Raw genomic sequence first — 21424 nt, 5'->3', positions numbered from 1 at the left:
ATACTAAAGTGTGTGTGTAAATATGGACTTATTAATAGTGTAAGTAGCGAATACATGTAGGTATATTTTGAACATCACCTGTACATTGTGATCATCATCTGTGCACTGTGAACATCACTTATACATTGTGAACATGGCCTGTTCACTAAACATTTTCAGTACATTAATCTGAACACTGAACATTGAACATAATCCATATACTGTGGACATCAGTACTCTGTGAACATTTATCTGTAGTTTATAAACATCGCCTGTACTCGCTGAGCAATCCAGGATATGTATTGTGAACATATCCTATAAATTGCGAACATTGCCTGAATACTGCAGGGATGGGATTTAGCTCAAGCAATTAATAAAAGCACTAGCCTGAGGAGCATGGGTTATACATGTAGTATCGATCTTGTTCATTGGATCCATCCATTGGGGGGTTTTCCAGTCCCAACCAATGTCCTGTAACTGGTATATGAAAGGCCATGGTATATGCTGTCCAGTCTGTGGGGAAAGTGCAAATCATTTGCTATTAATAGAAACAATGTAGTGGTTTTCCTCTGAAGAGTACCTGTCTGAATCACCAAATGTTTGACATCCATTAGTTAATGAACTAAACAAACTTTAATTTTATATACTGTGAATAATACTTTTACAGTGTACACATCACCTGTACACTGAACATCACCTGTACACTGAACATCATCTGTACACTGAACATCACCTGTACACTGAACATCACCTGTACACTGAACATCACCTGTACACTGAACATCATCTGTACACTGAACATCACCTGTACACTGAACATCACCTGTACACTGAACATCATCTGTACACAGTAAACATCAGTTTTACTCTGTGAGAGGCGGGACGTACAGTAGTCCAGTGGTAAAGCGGACGCCTGATGTGCGGGCGGTTTAGGATGGGATTCCCGTTAGTGGGCCCATTAGGCTATTTCTCGTTCCAGCCAGTGCACGACAATGGTGCATATGAAAGATCCCTTGCTGCTAATGGAAAAATGTAGCGGGTTTCTTCTCTATGCCTGTTTCAAAATGACCATATGTTTGACATCCAATAGCTGATGATTAATAAATCAATATGCTCTAGTGGTGTCATTAAACAAAACAAAATTTTACTCTATGAATACTTCTACTAGTGTTATGTGTACGCCTTTAAAAAACCCACCTTTATATACATTGAACACCACCTGTATACTATGAAATCACCTGTGTATTGTGAAATTGCCTGTTTATTGTGAACATCATCTGTGAATACTAGTACACATATCACCTGTACATGTATCTGTTATAAAATATCACCTGTATAATTATGTGAATGTTACCTGAACACTGAATATTACCTGTATACTGTTAACACCACCTGTACACTGAGCACACCAACTGTTGGAGTATTGTATAACTATGTTTAGTCTTCTAACAAAATTAATTAAAACTTAAATTAATGCAGAGGATTCAGTTGACAAAAGGTATTTATCCTTCACCACATGCAACTTTCCTTAACAGTTGTATATTTAATAAATTTTTTTTATTAAAGCAGATGTTTAGCCACGTACATCACATGTCATTTTTTGTCTACATTTAAGACTTACACACATTAAGCTAAATGCAATGTCCTTTGGTGAATTTTTGGACAAGAATCGTTGCCTTAGTGAGCTATTAAATTAAGTTGAGCGCTCGCCTGAGGTGCTTGCTTCACAGGATCAAACCACCTCGGTGGATCCGTTCAACTGATTAGGTTTTTTCTCATTCCAACCAGTGCACCGTGACTGGTTTATCAAAGGCCGTGGTATGTGCTATCCTGTCTGTTGGATGGTGCAGATGTAAGATCCCTTGCTACTAATGGAAAAATGTAGCAAGTTTCCTCTCTATAACTGTGTCAAAATGACCATATGTTTGGCATCAAATAGCCAGTGATTAATAAATCAGTGTACTCTAGTAGTGTCTTTAAACAAAACAAACTTTAAATAATTGTATTGGTGAGCTATTAAATTGTGTCTTAGTCATTGAAATTGTTATTTGTTATGACAGAGCATGCTAGAGCAGGTTGAAGGGCCGGTGTCTACAGATGAGTATGTGGAGGTGAAGAAAGCGCTCGCTGTATCCCAGTCTAAAATACAACTTCTAGCACACGACAAACACGACTTGGAAAAACGAGTTCAGATTATGCAGAGTACGGTAAGCATAATGTGCCACTTTATTTGCTGCTTCAAAGTTGTTACTCCATCTAGCATTTGCTCATTTTCTATTATATTTATTTTTAAATAAACAATAATAATATAAAAAGTTGGGGGTTTTGGGGGATTTTTTAAATAAAAACTTATGAAATTTATGATTTTTAATGTGACTGACTACACCCTGATACTACCCTATTTGTTTCGGGGGCTAATAAACTTTGAAAATAAAAACATTTTAAAAAATAAGAAAAGCTAAATAAAAAAAATATGTGAGTGTTACTCTGTCAGTAAATAAGAAAAACGGAACAGCATTGTGGTAAAAATCAAACCATGTGCCCACAGTCTATGTGCTTGGACAGACTGGATGAGGGTTATATTATTCACATGCAGCTTAACAATGTTTCTCCACCCTCACCTGTTCTGGAATACGTCTTTGCTGGCTATCACTACAGACCAACAGCTTACGTTTCAGCTTTTGTCTTTGTTTTTATTATTTTATTTTTGCCATGTTGTTTTTTGATGATCTCTCTATATTGTCATACTGATACATTATCAATTTCAAGTAGCAGCGGTTTCTCTACTCATTTCATTTTCAGGCATTGAATTGGGGGGGGGGGGGGGGGGGGGGGGGGGGGGGGGGGGGGGGGGGGGGGGGGGGGGGGGGGGGGGGGGGGGGGGGGGGGGGGGGGGGGGGGGGGGGGGGGGGGGGGGGGGGGGGGGGGGGGGGGGGGGGGGGGGGGGTGTGTGTGTAAGGATTCCACTGGAATCACAATAATGATATAATATAGATATTTTGGGATTCTATTTTATATACTCTTCGAAAAAAGATGGGGAACCTGAAATATTAATGTTAATATCAACTATTAGACCGAACATATGTTTTGACCACAGACATCCTAGTAAAGAACGTTCAGGTTTGTTTATCAACACACCGAAACACATTACATAGTTTGCACATGCATCACGCATTTGCCCCGTACACATGCGTAGGGTGTCATTTTCGATTTTGACAATTTCCAGGAAGGTCCATTAATCACTGTGGAACATTATTTCTGTCAATCGTTTTCATTCTGTTGATCATACAGTTGTTATTATTTTGTTTTTAGTCATTTTTATTGTTTGAATTTGCGATTTACTGATTAATTTTTTTTTTAAACTTTTAAATTTCACTTCTGACCCCAATCGTCCTTCAAGATCTTTGGTGGTCATAAAACCTACTGTAATACTGAACTACCAGTTGTAATGTTTGCCCAATTAATTAACTATTATCATATAACCATTTCCCACAGCTAATATACCTTACAATTTTGGCAATTGTAAATTCTTATTAGAGTTCCCTTACTTTTTTTGAAGAGTATACTTTTATGCATCTGACCCGAAATCTGGGATTGGCAGAAGTACAGAATCCTGCTTAATTCGTAGCCTGATTTCAGTTAATGTCTATGTTTTGTGTTTTAGATCAACACATTGTTACGGGAGAATCAAGCGTTACGAGTGCGAAACCTTCGGGAGGCTGCTTGTGCATCCCCTCCACTTCCAAATGGTCTACCCACCAGTACTAGTCCCCCTGTTGAAAACCAGGACGACGAAAGTCTCCAGTCACGGAAATCAAAGACCGGTGTGAGACCACAGTCAATGTTTGAACCCCGAGAACAACTCAAATCATCATTACAGAAGGTGAGTGTTCACAAAATGAAGGAATCCGTTTTTCAAAGAACTGATATGTTGGTATTAAAAAATCCTACCAATTTAGAAAGTCCTATAAATTTAGTTAATTTGGTCAGATAATGTGTAGCCGAATTCCAAGTTTTAGGTAACCAAATAAAAAATGTTTTAGGCTCTTTAAGTAATTGTATTTATTTTATATTCTAATTAGCTTTATGGCAGTTTAATAATAAAATTACTATAGCTAAGCCTTCAGTGGACATCTTCTATTCTTGACTTTTAAAGTTAATTTGGAACGTCACAGTCAGCGTACCCTTTAGTCTAGTTTTGTTTAAACACTGTAGAGACTTTCTGCCAGAAAGAAAATTTTGGGTATGGCGCTATGGAATTGAATACAGCCACAATGAACAGGGGGTATGGGGGACCTCTCCCAGAAAGAAAATGGGTTAGGTTTGGGGTTAGGGATAAGAAAATCATACAGTAATGATAAGAGAAATTAATTTTGTCAAAAGGTTAACTTACAATAATAAAACCTGCAAAGAAATTTGGGTATGGCGCCTTACCCGTTTTACCTCTGGCAGAAACTCTTGACACATGTATGTTGTGTGTGTTGTTACGTCTGAGATGATGTTTGTCTTGTAGGGTCCAAGTAAAGAGGATGTGATCGCCACAGCATCGTCAGTGGCCAATATCCACATCAATGCTGATGGTCAGGTATGACTTCAAGTCGGTGCTCCAGTGGTACAGCATTCGCTTGATGCATGGTCGGTCTGTGGTCGATCCCCATCGGTGGGCCCATTGGGCTATTTCTCGCTCCAGCCAGTGCACCACGACTGGTACATCAAAGGTCATGGTATGTGCTGTCCTGTCTATGGGATGGTGCATATAAAAGATCCCTTGCTGCTAATCGAAAAGAGTAGCCCATGGAGTGACGCAGCGGGTTTCCTCTCTCAGTATCTGTGTGGTCCTTAACCATATGTCTGATGCCATATAACCATAAACAAAATGTGTTGAGTGCGTTGTTAAATAAAACATTTCTTCTTATTAGTCCATGGCTCAAATTAAGAAGTAACTTATGGCTTGCTGGGTTTTGTTTTAATATCAGGTCAAAAGGGAAATAGCCTTCTAAAAAGAAATATAGCCTGCTGGTAATAAGACAGAATGTGAGGGGAAGGTTTGGGACAGTGTGTGGAAAATGAGTACCTCTGAAATGTATTTGAGAGCATTAAGGAATTAAAATATAACAGAATCACAAGCTTAACAGCAGATGAAATAATAGTACCTACATCTCTATCTTGAAAATTGACCTGCAATTATTTTTCGTATGGTTTTGGCCAGTGAATTTTTGTTTCACCTGCTAGGTCTAAAAAATGGACTGCATTTTGCTTTTCATAGGCCGTTATTTCAAGCCCTGTAGCCGATACCGGTCAAAAGCAGAGGGGATTCTAGGTTTTGTCTCCTTCCATCTGTCTGTGTGTCTGTCTGTCTGTCTCACAAATAGTTTTCTGGATTGTTTTCACAAATGTATTGAGCTGAAACTTTGTGCATAGATTTATCATGTAGAGTTACAGATCAAGTTTGACTTTGATGGGTTTTTCTAGTTTTTGGCAGAGTTATGGAACTTGAACTTGGAGAGATATTAAAAATTTTTGAAGCCAGTTGGAAAGGAAAGGAAGGAAATGTTTTATTTAACGACGCACTCAACACATTTTAATTATGGTTATATGGCATCGGATGTGATGCTATAGCAGTGCTTCCAGAATGCTTGTTCTTTCTTTTAATAGTTCAGTGTGTTAGCTGACATTTTGGTGGATTTTACTTTTAGTTATTTATTAGTCCGTTACCAGTCCAACCAGAAGGGACTATAGGTTTCACCTCTTTCCTATCAGTCTGTCTGTCCATTTGTCTGTCCGTCTTTCCTATGTATAGTTTTCCAGATGTTTATTTTTTACAATGTCTCAAGATATTGATCTGAAATTCTGTTTATAGCTTTATCAAGTACCGTTATAGATCACATTTGACTTTCATGATGATTTACCCATTTTTAACTGAGTTATGACCCTTGAACTCAGGAGATATGATTTTTTTTTTCCCAGACATTTGTTTTGGAATGCCACAAGATATTGAACTAAAATTTTGTAATACTACATAGCTTTATTACATACTGTTACAGATCAAGTTTAACTTTCATGGCAATTTACCCATTTTTCACAGAGTTCAGCATGAACCCTGGACTATTTCTCATTCCAGTCAGTGCACCACGACTGGTATATCAAAGGCTGTGGTATGCGTTATCCTGTCTATAGGATAGTGCATATGAAAGATCCCTTGCTGCTAATGGAAAAATGTCTCTAAGACTATTTGTCAGAATTACCAAATGTTTGACATTCAATAGCCAATGATTAATAAATCAATGTGCTCTAATGGTGTCATTAAAACAAACTTTAGCTAAGTCTGTAAATCTTGTTAAACAGAAAAATCATATTATTAAAATTGTAAATCTGTTTATAATGATATGAAATGTCTTTCTCGGACATAAGGGCTTTTTTGTTGTTTGTTTCATGCTGGTTTATCTAAATGTATTTTTCTCTAGGCATCAGCTGCATTCTCTTTGCCAGAAGAACCACCAGACCAGGATCTGCTCAACGCTAATATCCCTGAACCCGATTACGATACTATAGTGCCAAATTTAGAAGACAGGTATGAATAAGTAATGTGATAAAGAGCACCTTGTATCCTAACCACCTCAATGTTGCTGTGACAGCATGGAACTGGGTGTGTAGATTTATGTATTAAATGTCTTTGTACTCTAGTAAAGATATACTACATACTTTTTAAACAACAGTAAAATGCAGTGTCCTTGACAAATTGTTGATATTGTAAGAGTCGTTTTCCATTGTGCGGTTTTGATATATAGTGCATATGCGGTTTAAAAAAACAAACATGCCACACATATGGAAACACTTGATAATGGCAGAATTTGTTGGGGGTTTTTATGCCTCCATTTTCTGTGCACACACCACACCAAAAAGCATGCATGTAAAAAAAACGGCCCAAAATAATACAATATTGTTATGAAAACCCCCCAGCTGAGGACCATAACATATGCTAAAGGTTGTGGTCACTATATTTTATTTGGAGCACTCCAGTTAATATACTCTTCAAAAAAAGTAACGCAAAAATGAAATTTTTCTAATAAATATGGATGTGTGGAAACTTTGTGTTCCGAACGCTAAGTATGTTGTGTAATGGAGCGTACCAAATGCATTTTCACCAGCAAAGTTGTTCGGAATTTGATGACCTTGAAGACAGGTGTGAAAAAGTTAACAATCGCAAAACAGCACCTGCGGTCAATTCAGCGATTTGAACGGTCGGCATGGTGTGCACGTGCAAGAGGCACACGAAGTCCTATAAAAGTGCAGGGTTCAGGACTTAGCTGTACTCAGTTTAAAACTGTCAGCGTAGCTTTCACAATGCCAAGATTGAATGATGCACAGAGGAACAACGCCGTCGGACAATTGGAAGCAGGTGAATCCCAATCAGAGGTTGCGAGGCTTTTCAATGTGTACCCTAGCACCATTTCAAGATTATGGATCCGCTACCAGGCGCATGGATCAACACGTGACCTTCGCAGATCCGGTAGACCACGTGTCACCACTCCTGCCCAGGATCGCTACATCCGGTTGCGCCACCTACGCCAAAGGATGACCACGGCTACCTGCACTCAATCTGCAATACCGGGACTGCGTAGGATCTCTGACAAGACTGTCCGGAACCGTCTACGAGAGGTAGGATTGCGACCCAGACATCCTGTTAGAGGCGTGATTTTAACCCAGCAGCATCGACAGCTTCGACTACAATGGTGTCAAGCACACAGGGTATGGCCTCAAAGACGATGGAGACACGTGTGGTTCAGCGACGAATCGTGATTCGTGCTCCGCAGACAGGATGGAAGGCACGTGTCTACCGCCGAAGAGGTGAACGTTTTGCACGCAATTGCATACAGGAAGTGGACAGATTTGGTGGAGGAAGTGTGATGATGTGGGCAGCCATCTCTTACAACGCTAGGACAGACTTGGTGCACATCAGGGGGAACTTGACAGCACAGCGCTATGTGGACGAGATCTTGCGCCCGTACGTCGTCCCCAACATGGCCAACGGCAACACTGTTTTCCAGCAGGACAATGCCCGTCCTCATACAGCGCACATCACCACAGCCTTCCTAGCAAACAACAACATCAATGTTCTTCCATGGTCCTCCAAATCCCCAGATTTAAACCCAATCGAGCATTTGTGGGCTGAACTGGATAGACGTTTGCGACGACGACAACCCCAACCTCAGACACTACAACAGCTGGCTGCCGCTTTGGAGGCCGAGTGGGCTACAATTCCACAGGATGTCATCCGTCATCTGATTGCTTCGATGGGCAGGAGGTGCCAGGCAGTACTTGACTCTCATGGGGGTCACACTCGTTACTGACTGTACGTGACGTCAAACGGGACCTTGGGAACTTGGATGGCTGTTACAACAGCCTCTGTCAATGTTGTTTATCTGTGTCAAATTGCAAGTTTCTGCCATGTTTCTTTCATGTATTAAACGATTTAGAAACATACAATGAAAATCTGGCTTTGCATTACATTTTTTTAAGAGTATAGTAATCAACTGATAGTATTTAATAGTTTGAAATCATCAAAACGCAGAGGTGTAAATTCTCTGGAATACCAAATTTTAGCAAAATGCCTCAAAATGTATTCTTTATATTTAATTAAAAATTGGTTACAGGAGCACCTTACTTATCAAGTTTAATTGATTTTTTGTTTGTTTAATCCAGTGTCATTTTCATCTCTAAATATGTCATATGTATGGAATACACTAAATGTTAGCATTGACAATATTACTCTTTTTTTTTCTGGATCCAGATATCCATTAATGCTCAACTACTGATTAAAACCACTAAACCAGAATCATGTTAATGCTATTCTGTACTTCGTTTTTCAGACCCCAGTCTGAAGTTTTTCACGACTGTTCCTCAATGCTTAATGACGCAGGAGCCAAAGCCATGTTGCCTGCAGATGATGCAATAATGGAGCTGCCATCTCAGGAGGAAGTTGTACACAAAACGGAGAAGATTACCAAGAAGATTCAGGAGTTGTTACAGACAGCACAAGAAGGCAACCTCGACAGGTTCGTATTTCTCGTTTATCGCATATCTACATGTATTCAGTCTTACTGTAGTGATAAAGACATTTTGAAACTCTGTGATAAATTTACTTTGTATCGCACATACATGTATGTGCGATCTGGACCAGAACTTTTAAATGGGGAATTCCTTTTTTATTTTTACTGCAATTAGTGCCTTTTATTTACTGACATCATATATGATTTACAAATTATGTCATATCGTATTTGAAACATTACACTAGGCTGCCGCAGAGTAAGATTCTTAACGTTAATAAATCCATGAAAGGAGGTTTTTTTCCTAGATTTAACAAAGTGTTCTTATGACGTTAAATTAAAAACCGTGTTTGTAAAATATAAAAGAAGGTATGTAATAAATACAGAACTTCACATACATTGTCTTCGCATCCTATTTATTACACTCATTTATTTTGCAAAAGAACATACCACTCGACCACTATGTGGTATATATTCTTGCGCATAAGAAACTTGTGCAATTAATAGGAAAACAACGTACATGTATGTGAAGTTCTGTATATTTATCACGGAATGCAGTGGATAGAATGTTCATCTGAGGTCAGCCTGTAGAATATTGGGTTTCTTCGTTATCAGTGTTGCTAGAATTTTCTAAAAACAAAATCCACAAAATCGTGGTGCACTGGTTGGGAAAATCTCAATCAAAGAATGGATACACTGTGGTGGTTTGATCCTATGATCGATACACCTCAGGCAAGTGCTTTACCAACAGATACAGATCCTGACCCTATGTTTTTCATACTCTAGTAGTAGTGCAAATACTCAAGTGCAAACGTTACAATAACCATGCATACATTAGTACGAAATAGACATAGACTACAATGTGCTGAGGTGTCATTAAGCAAATATAGTATTCCCTTATTATTTAAAACTTGGTCTAATGTACAATAACCATACATTAGTACGATATAGCAGGGCTAGAAATGAAAAAAGAAAATCTACATGCACCAGGTGCATGCTGAAAAAAAAGTTACATGCACCATTAAAATTCTGCATGCACCAAAAATAAGGTAAATCCTGTTAACAATGAGGAAAATACTATTTTAATTACCTTGATTACAGTGTTGATTATCATTTTCTTTTTAATTTAATTTAACTTTTTTAACTCGATAATATCTGTTGGTATAATATAAATTAGCCTACGGAATTCGACGAGAAGTTGCGATTGAAATAATCACTGGCTGACTTCGAGTCAACTACGCGAGTAACGCACCTGCACGTTCGCAATCATCTGATCAAGTGCCCATATCTGAGGTCGAAAATGTTCAAGGCAGTTACGGTACTTTGTATTGATCACAGATCTGGCAGAGTTCAATTTGTCGGTGACAACAACAACTGTGTTATGCGCGTGGATACCCCAAAGTCGGTCTCGACCACCTTCCCTAATACCGTTCACGGATATAACCGAGATATTGCCAGCAATTTTCACAAATATGTTTGACGGAAATGACCGAAAGGGCGCCATTGTTGAAAGTAGGATTATGGGATACAAAATGTATGCGCTCATAAGATAAAAGTTATCGTTTTCATGTGGCGAACAGATTACGAAATGCATACGCAAAATTCAACAACTTGAGTCTGAATCTGGTAGACAACAGGATACTAGTATACGCAATACACTACTTGAAAAAATATTAGCATGCACCGCGTGCACCTAGTTTTAAACGTTACATGCACGCGCAAAAATCAGCATGCACCGGTGCATGTACTAACACTGCATTTCGAACCCTGTATAGTCATAGACTAAAATGTGCTGAGGTGTCATTAAGCAAATATTGTATTCCCTTATTATTTAAAACTTGGTCTAATGTACAATAACCATACATTAGTACGAAATAGTCAGAGACTAAAATGTGATGAGGTGTCGTTAAACAAATATTGTATTCCCTTATTATTTAAAACTTGGTCTAATGTACAGTAACCATACATTAGTACGAAATAGTCAGAGACTAAAATGTGATGAGGTGTCGTTAAACAAATATTGTATTCCCTTATTATTTAAAACTTGGTCTAATGTACAGTAACTATACATTAGTACGAAATAGTAATAGACTAAAATGTGCTGAGGTCTCATTAAACAAATATTATATTCCCTTATTATTTAAAACGTACACAAATTGTCACAGTTATCTAATGGCAGCTGATTAAATAATTAGAGAAAAGGTGTTGCAAATTAAATATTGCTTTCCTTAACTTAGTGATTAGGATTTTTTTTTTTTTTTGAAGTGGATTTGCAAAACTGATATTATTGTCTTTCTTTCTAGCTATGGACCCTGTTCTGACAAGATTTATTTAGCTGTTACTGAGATGGAGTCAATTTTTCCAAAGGTTAGATTAAGTAGTTTCTAATTTCTTGGTATATTTATAGATACAGGCACTAATTATACCAGACTGTTGATTCATTATATTAGGATAAGCTTAGAGGTAGTTTTCAGTTGAAAAACATATTGCAATCTTTGACTGTCAGTTAGAAATTTGAAGTTATTCATAAAATTTCTCAGTTATATGGTTGTCATAGTAACATACACATGTATTGACAGCTGAAAAGTGCAAAACATTATGATACCCCAAAATATGTGGTATTTTTGGTTTGTTAAATAATTAATACTGAAGAGGTATTTAATAAAATGTGTAGAACAATTTTTGTTTTCCTACATTCAAGAGAAATGTTTTTACTATATGCGTACAAACCATTTACGTTTTTGAAGAGGTATTCACTGAAATGTGAAGAACAATTTGATTTTTTTTTTTTTTTTTTTTTTTTCAAAACATTTACATTTTTGTTTTCCTATATTCAAGAGAAAAATTAATACTATATGCTTCATTATTTGCCATTTGTCATGTTATGGATTGAAGTACTTAAACAAAAATATTGTCTTATTTTTTGGGGGTTTTTCAGAATGTTAAAACAGATACTGTCAGTGCAGCTTTACAACTTCTGACAACCAGTGCCACAAGACTGAGGGCAGAGTGTATAGACTGTCTACCCCTCGCGGGAATCAATTCGGAGTATGACCCGGCACAAAAGACGCACCAGATCATTCAGTTTGCCTACGACATTGCTAAGGCTGCAAAACAACTTGTGACGTTGTTTCAGTGATGATACTGGTCACTTGTCCTCATGTGGATTATGTTATTTAAAAAAAAAGTAAAAAAGAATTCATCAGCATGTGTTAGATAGTTTCGAAAGTGCGTGGAGCATGTGGCATGCATTCGGTGTTTCTTTTCACTTAACCCTTTCAGTTCTGCCTACCAACTTAGACCCAGACAATCTCAATAGAATGTATAGTACAGGGAAGAAAAGTTGGGGAGAAAGAGTTAATTGACAGTGAAGATATGTTTTTTTCTTGGAATTAAAATGAAAGTGTTGGAATCTAACCATTTGAGATGTTGCTGGAGGAACCATCCTGATTATCTGAAGCTTTTTTCTTTTCTTTTTTTCTTTTTTGTTTTGTATTCCTAATTTTTACTATTTTGTTTCAGTCTAATTAAAAATCTCAGGTATTCCAGTTGATGGATATCAGCTGATATGTGGGATGTTATCAGTAAGTAAAAAATGTCCGTTATTAAAAAAAAAAAAGGATAATTAGTACAGAAAAGTTGCTTAAACTCTAACAACAAGATTTAGGGATATACCTGTAATTTTAGGAACTACAGAAAGCTCCAGCCTCTGTGTGTGTTAAGTTAACAAAAGAAAGATTTTAGTCTTAATATGTAAGATTGATTAAATTCCATCTCATAATGCTAATGCATTGCTGTTGATTTATAATTATACAGGGTGAAAGAAAAAAGTACATACAGGGCATGAATATTCAGCATCTGAAAAGCCAGAATTTTTGTTATATTTCAGCCATAAACCGGGTAACTTGATTGTTTACCTGAAATATTATTAATGAGATCAGCTTTGTGTTGTCAATGCAGCAAACGAGTGGTGGTTAACTGAATCAGAAGACTGTTTTATGGATAGCAGTATTTATATTGCATATGGCCGCTGTAGTTACAGATTCCAGATTGGAAGTTGCATAACTTGCGTGTGAATTGAAGGATCATTTCTATGAAATTTTGTGCCCTGATGTACATATACTCTTTCCATATACCAGGTTTCAAACAAAAAAATGCAACTCACTTGGAAGGTGTCACACCATATTTTTTTTCTTCTTCTACATGTACTTTAATATTGTGTTGCATGCAATATCATTGATTGTGATTGCATCGTCTGATTATGGGATGAAAGACGGATATTAGACGATGTGCGTCAGTGCCACAGATACTTCTTGTTGAAGTTTCATCTACCAATTTCTGCTGGACAGAAGTCTCCAGTGATCATTTTGTCTTATGCATGCTTAGTGCTTGACTGTACTGTAGACAATAGCAGTCATAGATTTTTGTGTACATAACGTATTTACATCATGGTGCCTGTAGCCTTTGAGATTTTTATATATATATATATATATATCACTGACATAAAGCAACCAACGCTGACTCTGTTGTATCTGTAGCCAAATTAAAGTTTTGAGTTGGCCAAACAAAATATAATAAAATGAAAAATTGCTTCTCTTTTTTTTTTAATGCTTTTTTTTTTTTTTTATGCTTTTTTTTTCTTCAATTTAATAATGAATAAATATATTCACCAAATTCAGCTTTCTCACCTTTGGCAATTTGGGGAGTGTATTTTCCTTAAATTTGCCAATGTTTTAAAGTCATTTCCAGAATTCATTATATGGGGGAGGCAGGAGACAATTGTTTTATGTACCGTACCCAGTGCTCATAAAATAGAATTTTGTTTATACCATGTATATGCATACATAGAGAGAAAAAGTTGCAACATACTTACCAGGGGTAAAGTAATGATTGTTGTGCCTCCAGCCTACCCTATATGATTGATTCTGGCACAGCCCTAACCATAAAATTTAATGTTTGAAAGTTGGCAGAAACAAAATTTAATTCAGTGTGTGTCCTGTTATTATAATTTATGATGTCTCAATACACACACCTTGCCTACATTTGTTGATGTAATCTTAATAATCAACAAATCATATGTGATGTATTAATTTGAAATTATGAGCAGGGCTAGAATTTAAGAATTTGTTACCTTCGGCAATTTTTTTTTTTAATAAAAATTTTTTGACATAGGCAAAATGCTTACCGACAGCAGTTTTGAATCTGCCTATGGCAATTTTAAACCAGTAACTTTGACAACAAACAATAAAATCAAGAAAGAGTCTTCAACCAATGGCAATAATTTGTATCCATCTGCCAAAAACTGCCATCGGTCAAGCACTGACCAACGGCAATTCATATTGCACTATCATAATACTTGTTCTTGGCATGAGACAAGCATGTTTTGGCTTAGTCTGACATCTTATTGATGAGAGTAAATGTTTTGTTAAATTGAAGTACCTCATTTCAGCAGAATGTGTAGAGGTTGCATTTTTATTTAGGCATGGGTATAGTCTGCGTAACTTGTAACTAAATTGATCCCTGATAATTGGGAAGTTATAGGACACCACTTTTGAATATGTAACTTAGCACAGCTATAATATTGTATTGTTATGCAAGTCGATAGATTAACAAATTCAAAGCATGTTAAATTGTTTCCAATAATAGTGTAGATCTCGAATATCGATTGGGTTCCAGCAGGATTTTGAAAAAAATACAGATGCACCACATTTATTCAAGTATTCACTGTTGGGGTGGGTGCGATAGGGGCCTTACATAAAGATTAATTTATCAATTTGTGCCAGCTCTATGTAAAGATATAAATTTATTTTATAGTCCTGTGGTTTATTTAATCTCATGGGCCATAGGGTTTATGATGGATTTATATATTATAAAGACAAAAGATTCTGGTTGTGCCAAGAGAGTAGTCAGTCATAAGATATCTTGATGTTTTAGTGATGATGCAATGTTTTCTTTTCAACATTACCTGTCCTCAAACAAACACCTCATGTTTTCTCCAATTTTGTTGTACAAACTTTTTTTTCTTTTTGCACTTGTCTGGCAAACATTATTTTCTTTCATCCCCCAATATTTTATTTATCACTGATACCTTTACCTACATATTTTACATTTTTCTTTTGCACATAACTTAAAATAAAGTGGACATTGATAGGATTTGAACCTCTGGCCTGATTTACATTTCAATGAATAGTTAGTGGTCTTAACCTCAGCCACAGTATCCATAAACAAACAATTTCCTATAAACCAAAATAATATCAATATCATTTTAGCATTCAAAATTAGTTCTTTGCCTTCTGACTTGACTTCAAATAAGCTGCAAAATAGTGAAAACTTGTATTGATAATCATAAAAGGATATTTCAGTCACTATTAAATGGATATGTGTGATTAACTCTTTTTTTTTTTCTTTTTTTTTTCCCAGTTTAACAAAAAAAAATATTTCTTTGATTAAATGTTTTTAAACATGAAAGTACTAGAATGAATTCTCATTTCTGTATAATTATGAATATGAACAGTTAACAAATAAACGTTTTCTACAGTTACAGTAAAGGTCTGGTCAGTTTTGGTTTAGTGACTAAATCGATGCAGCCATTATAATAATATTCATACATGTACTTAATCCTAACAGTCATTTACACACATGATAATTCTCACTACAAAACAATGGGCTTGAAAACCTATAAAACTAACAAAGAAGCAAATGATACAGAAGGTTGAATTCAAATGTTTCAAACTAATGAAACTGTGACTGATGTAAATTTTATGAATCGCAAAGAAGAATTCATTTTAAAATGGCATTGTTGAATGATGTTTTTAGTTGTATGAACCTTGTGGACTTGTGACTACTTGGTCCAAAATATATGTGTTTGTTTCTGACGATTTTGGTCACCATGTCACACTCTTTGTCCGAATATCATTTGTTTTGCACAGTTGCAATTTTTCTTTTTGTTTTGTTCCATGAAAGCATTGGCTACCAAGTAACAAACTGATGTATGTTTCCTGTCAAGTAGAAATATAACTGCCCTCCTGTCTCCATACATAAAGAAACCCAATAGCCGATGTATTTTTTTGGCTGGTGTGTCGTACATTAAACATCTATTCTATTCTATTCCATAGAGAATCATCACAGTTGTACCCATACATGTACATGTATATGTATGCAGTTGTCCTGGTGGTATCCTGCTTGGCCTATGTTTATAAAAGTCAAACTGCCTTATAGGCACAATGCTAATCTCTAACTTCATATAATGAAAATAAGGTTGCCCTAACCAACTTTGTCATTGGAGGTGGTGGGGGGGGGAGGTGTTTGTTTGTTTTGGGATTTTTTAAAATATTGTATGATCAACAGGTGTATCAGATTGCAGTAAACCACTTTGTTACGGTTGGAATCAATCTAAGTAGAACCACAATTGAGACTTAGTTTTGTTAGCACTGAGCTGGTCCAGTGAAATTAGGTAACATTGTTGATTCCCCGATGCGCGGGTATTGGCTACTTTATGTGTCAGTGTCTTTTAATGTCTAGTCAATATATCTGCAGTTGATAGGGAAAAAAGGTTGAGCCAAAAACCTAAAGGGAGCTAAAACTGTATACATACTGATCCTGCATTAGCATTGAAATGCCAGTCAGATGGCAGTGGAAAGAGCACTTGAAACCTAAGTCTGATGCAGCACTTCAAAGTGAAGTCTGGTTCAGTACTTCAAACTGAAGTCTGGTTCAGTACTTCAGAGTGTGAAATCTAATACAGCACTTCAAATTGAGGTCTGGTTCAGTACTTCAAACTGTGATGTCTGATGCAGCACTTCAAACTGAGGTCTGGTTCAGTACTTCAAACTGTGAAGTCTGATGCAGCACTTCAAACTGAGGTCTGGTTCAGTACTTCAAACTGTGAAGTCTGATGCAGCACTTCAAACTGAGGTCTGGTTCAGTACTTCAAACTGTGAAGTCTGATGCAGCCTTTCAAATTGAGGTCAATCCCTGCAATTGCCCATGGCAATCGGCAGTGCCCATGGAGATTGCCATGGAGTTTTTGCCTTGAACTATATTCTTCTTCTTTTTTCAAAAGCATGTGGTGGTTTTGTCATGGACATTTTCTTAATTGCAGGGGTTGCATGTTAAAGCATGGCGTCAGATGTGGCACTTATTACATGGGACTCAATTATGTAATATATACATTGCTGATGTATTGTAAGATTAATGTTATTGTAAGATTAATGTTATATTTTTTAGCAAATAATTGATGGAAGTGATGTGCAGAAGGTTTTTAGACCTTGTTTATGATACTCAGTTGACTGGCACTTGGCCTGTTTCCCCATACCTTACTGTGTTTGAGCGTATGCAGTGTACATTTAGTGTAATTATATTTTAGTGTTGTCATAGTTTGTAGCACACAGGATATGTTACAGTATAGAAAACGTTCAGCATGAGAGTGTGATGCATGTGTGTGTTACTTTGAAATAAATGTGTGTTGAGCATGCTAGACTATTGAGTTAGACAATGGCAAATGCATGAGCTTTTATGTTGATTTTGTTTTAAAAGACCTGGCTGAAGTAAGATGAAGTGTTTTACAAAATATTTTAAAACAATTAGTTGAGCTTTAAAATTATCTCAGGGTGATATTGGTGTATTACTGCATTGGAGTTTTTCCCTTCTATTTACTATGGGAAAGGGGATTTGTGGGGGTTTTCTTCTCTCTTTTTTTTTCTTTTTTTTTCTTTTTTTTTTGTCAGAGCAGTCTTAAATTGTCTATAACATTGTTTAAAAATATGATTTTTGAGAACGAAAATTATAATTTTTTTAAATATGAATCATTAAATAAATTAGTTTAAAGGGACATTCCTGAGTTTGCTGCATTGTAAGATGTTTCCAACTAATAAAATATTTCTACAATTAAATTTATATATTAAATATATATTTTTGTTTAGAATATCAGTGTCTGTATATTTAATGTGTTTCTTGTCATCTCAATATGTGTAAGAAGCCCAAACTGGATTCTGTCTTCAAATAATTTCATACGTACGAAAAAAATATTTTTAAGAAATAAAATGAAATTTAACCTAGTACAACTATTAGAATGATCAGAAACACGTTTAATATACAGCCACTAATATTTTATGAAGAAAAACATATTTGATATGTAATTACAATCGTTAACAAGTCTCTGTTAGTCGATAACATCTTAAAAATTGTAGCAAACTCAGGAATGTCCCTTTAAAAAAATATATATATACATTATGAATTAATAATATATTATGAATTATCTTAATTTAAAAAAAAAAAAATCTGGGTAAGAATAAAAAACAAGCATATGTGAAGCCATTCACACAAAAGAGATTAAATTGAAAACCTACTTATTAATAAAAAGACCAACAAGTTCATATTTTCTTGTGAATTTTATTTTGGTTCTTGAGCAGTAACACTAAACTGACGTCATCCGATATGACATTCCATTACGATGTCATGTGATATGACATTCCATTTCGATGTCATGTTCACGTTCATCGAGAAATGAACAAACTTGCATTGCTCTGGCTGGACCAATAGGGTGCCTTAAAGCTGTAAGGAATAAAAAAAGAAATACAATTATACTCAAATGTTCAAATGTTGCATGTCTCTTTTATTTCCAATGAAATATGTCAATTTAATTGAATAGTGTGTGATGGGGCTATTTTGGGGAGGTTTCATGTGTTTGCCATGTGAGTGTTGTGTGTTGCCATGTGAGTGTTGTGTGTTGTCATGTGATATTTGTTTATAAAATAGATTGTGTTGATATTGAGTACTTGTGATATTGTTTTGGTTTCTGAAATTTAATTCTTTTGTTTTCAAAGCTGACGTACATGGTTTGCAACAAACCGGAATACTAATTTTATTTAAACTGTATCTATAAGTAAATACTTTAAATTAGAATCTAAGAAATAATACATATAATATATTTTCACAGTATATGCAGTGGAAATCCCCCAAATAGACTTGAATTTTAAGGGTTTTACAAGGTTTGACTGAAATTAAATTTTAAAATCCACTTGTTTTTCTCTGTTACACTCACTGACAGAATGGTTTACTGTAATAAATACCACTTAAATTACCATTATTTACTCTTAACAAAATGTAGTTTTTTTTGTTTTTGTTTTTTTGGATGGCCAAATGCAGGCTTCTGAGAATTGAATATTTGCATAACCCCAGGACCATTAAATGATATGTCCTAAATATAATGATCAAATAAAAAAAAAATGGATTATGCAAAACTACCAGTAGATGTGTGTGAGTGATGCATAAATTAAACAATTGTTAATGCAATTTTCAAAGGTCTGCTAATGGTCCAAGATCACCTTTGTGCCATGCCATGTCGATCCAAGTCCGTCTGTACCTCAACTTGATCTTCCACTGAATGCCCCAGTCACTGGGGTTGAGACCACAAACTCTTCAGTGTCATGTGAATTATTGCTAAAGATTTGAATCTCACTAGACGCTCACTTGATTCATTAGCCTGTGCATTGTCTTTTAAGTGATAATCAAATTTTTAAATATTTAAGATCAGTTTAAAAAAAAAAAAACATTGTGTGGAACAATCATCTTCATCAATAGTAGAACAGTTATTACATGGCTTTCTATCTCATTGTAAACTGATGGCGAGTGTTCTATATTGTGATTGGTTAATTACATTCTTTTTCCGGGATTAAATAGACAATAACACCCGGAAAGCTAATGACGTCATTAGAAAGTGACGTCATTAGCTATTGGAACAGGCAAAGTTGACGATTCAAGGGTCTACAGTTAGATTGTAGCCAGGTATTTTTTTCAAGAAATACCAAATATACAGTTAGTTCTGTTGAAAAACAATCCAGTTTACAATGGACATAACCATATTGAGTTTTTAGATTTGCTGGTGTTATTGTCTATTTGATGCCCGCAAATGTTTAATTGTTTACCACGGGCTAACACCTTCGGTCAAAAATGACATTTGCGGGATCAAACAGACAATAACACCTGCAAATCTACAAAAACTCTATATGGTTATCTCCCAAATATTGAACAGGGATCCCTATCACGTGACTCAAAACATAATACATCATACACTGGTATTTTGATCAATCAGTTCTTTTAAATTACTGAGTTTTGTTTCACCTTAAAAAGTAAAAAGGCGAGATATAGGTCTTGCCTTTTTGATGGCGGTGGCAACAACTTTTGCATTAAAAAGTTTCATGTAAAAGTTCTTCATTTAGATCAGCTTCTCACAAGCTATAAGTCGTCCTTGACGTAGGTCAGTGAATCATGGTTAATAATAGCATCTATGAATGTTTATCACAGTGCACTGAAAAAGTTTATGGTACACTTGCAGGCAAGACATTTAAAGTCAAGACCCTAGTTTCAACGCGTAACAAATGAACACTTAAGTTTAGTTCATCTACAAAGTGGTAACTCATTTGGATAATGTTACAACAGAATGAAAGAAGAGTCTGTGAGGTTTAAACTGGGAAATATCCTTAACAAATAGACTAGAACTCTAATCAATAAATGTTACTTCTCAGACGAACATGCATTTTTAAAAATATGAAAAATGTAGTTTGTGTATTTAAAAACACCAAGATGAATACAAACACTTCAATTCTACGGAAATGGATTATCTAAACAATAAAATATTTTTAAAATTTGATTTCGGTGATCATAAACGGCTCTAATAGTCAAAAATATGCTGTAGTGTTTAAAAACTATATAGCCATAAATCATTGTTATACCACAATGTGAAATAAGATGATTATGTATCTAGGTTAATGAAAGTAATTTCCATGTCAAATCAAAATGTCTTTATTTTCACAGAATACATTCATGTAGTATTCTTTGCTGAGACATATTTTAGTAAGTTTACTGTAGCATTGTGCCAATAAGCATCTACGATTACAATAGTGACTGGTGTATCAAAGGTTGTGACATGTGCTATCCTGTCTGTAGAAAAGGTCAACAAAAAGACCAATAGCTGTTTATTAATACATGCAGGATTTCTGCCAGACGATACAGAGAGTAAAATTATGGACCATAAAATCCTGGAAATTAATGGATATATATACATGTATATTGGGGGTTTTTTGGTGGGTTTTTTAGATTGGTGATAGTAAGAGAACTTGCTGTTTACAATTTGTCAAAGCACCTGAAATGAAGTGTCCAATTTTATAATATTTAAATACATAACCACCTGGTACAAGCACTTATGGTCTATTTTGTTTATATTAAGTACATGTACCCAGAAATTATTTTCTGGCAGAAAGCCTGATATGGGTTTGTCATGAACACCATTGAATCACACCATCATTTCATAATAATATGAAGCATTCACCATTACCATAGTTTAGTTAGCACATTTAATTTAGTAAATGATATTACACAATGTACATGAGTGTCATTAT

The 21424-nt window shown here is 35.6% G+C and overlaps 1 protein-coding gene across 1 annotated transcript in view; it reads left to right on the top strand.

Moving 5' to 3' along the window:
• Window positions 1-17883, top strand: part of LOC121368374 (ARF GTPase-activating protein GIT2-like) — a 53754-nt gene extending 35871 nt beyond the window's left edge. The window contains exons 15-21 of the mRNA XM_041493068.1: window positions 2040-2186; window positions 3644-3862; window positions 4493-4564; window positions 6444-6550; window positions 8850-9035; window positions 11330-11393; window positions 11965-17883. Of these exons, the coding sequence (XP_041349002.1) occupies window positions 2040-2186; window positions 3644-3862; window positions 4493-4564; window positions 6444-6550; window positions 8850-9035; window positions 11330-11393; window positions 11965-12165 (996 nt within the window). The 3' untranslated portion in view covers window positions 12166-17883. The remainder of the gene's footprint in view (window positions 1-2039; window positions 2187-3643; window positions 3863-4492; window positions 4565-6443; window positions 6551-8849; window positions 9036-11329; window positions 11394-11964) is intronic.
• Window positions 17884-21424: the final 3541 nt, after the last annotated feature.

Source organism: Gigantopelta aegis, chromosome 3 (assembly GCF_016097555.1).
Source record: "Gigantopelta aegis isolate Gae_Host chromosome 3, Gae_host_genome, whole genome shotgun sequence".
NCBI lineage: Eukaryota > Metazoa > Mollusca > Gastropoda > Neomphalida > Peltospiridae > Gigantopelta > Gigantopelta aegis.
Note: the sequence above shows the minus strand (reverse complement) of the source record. Positions and strands in the feature narration are given on the sequence as shown.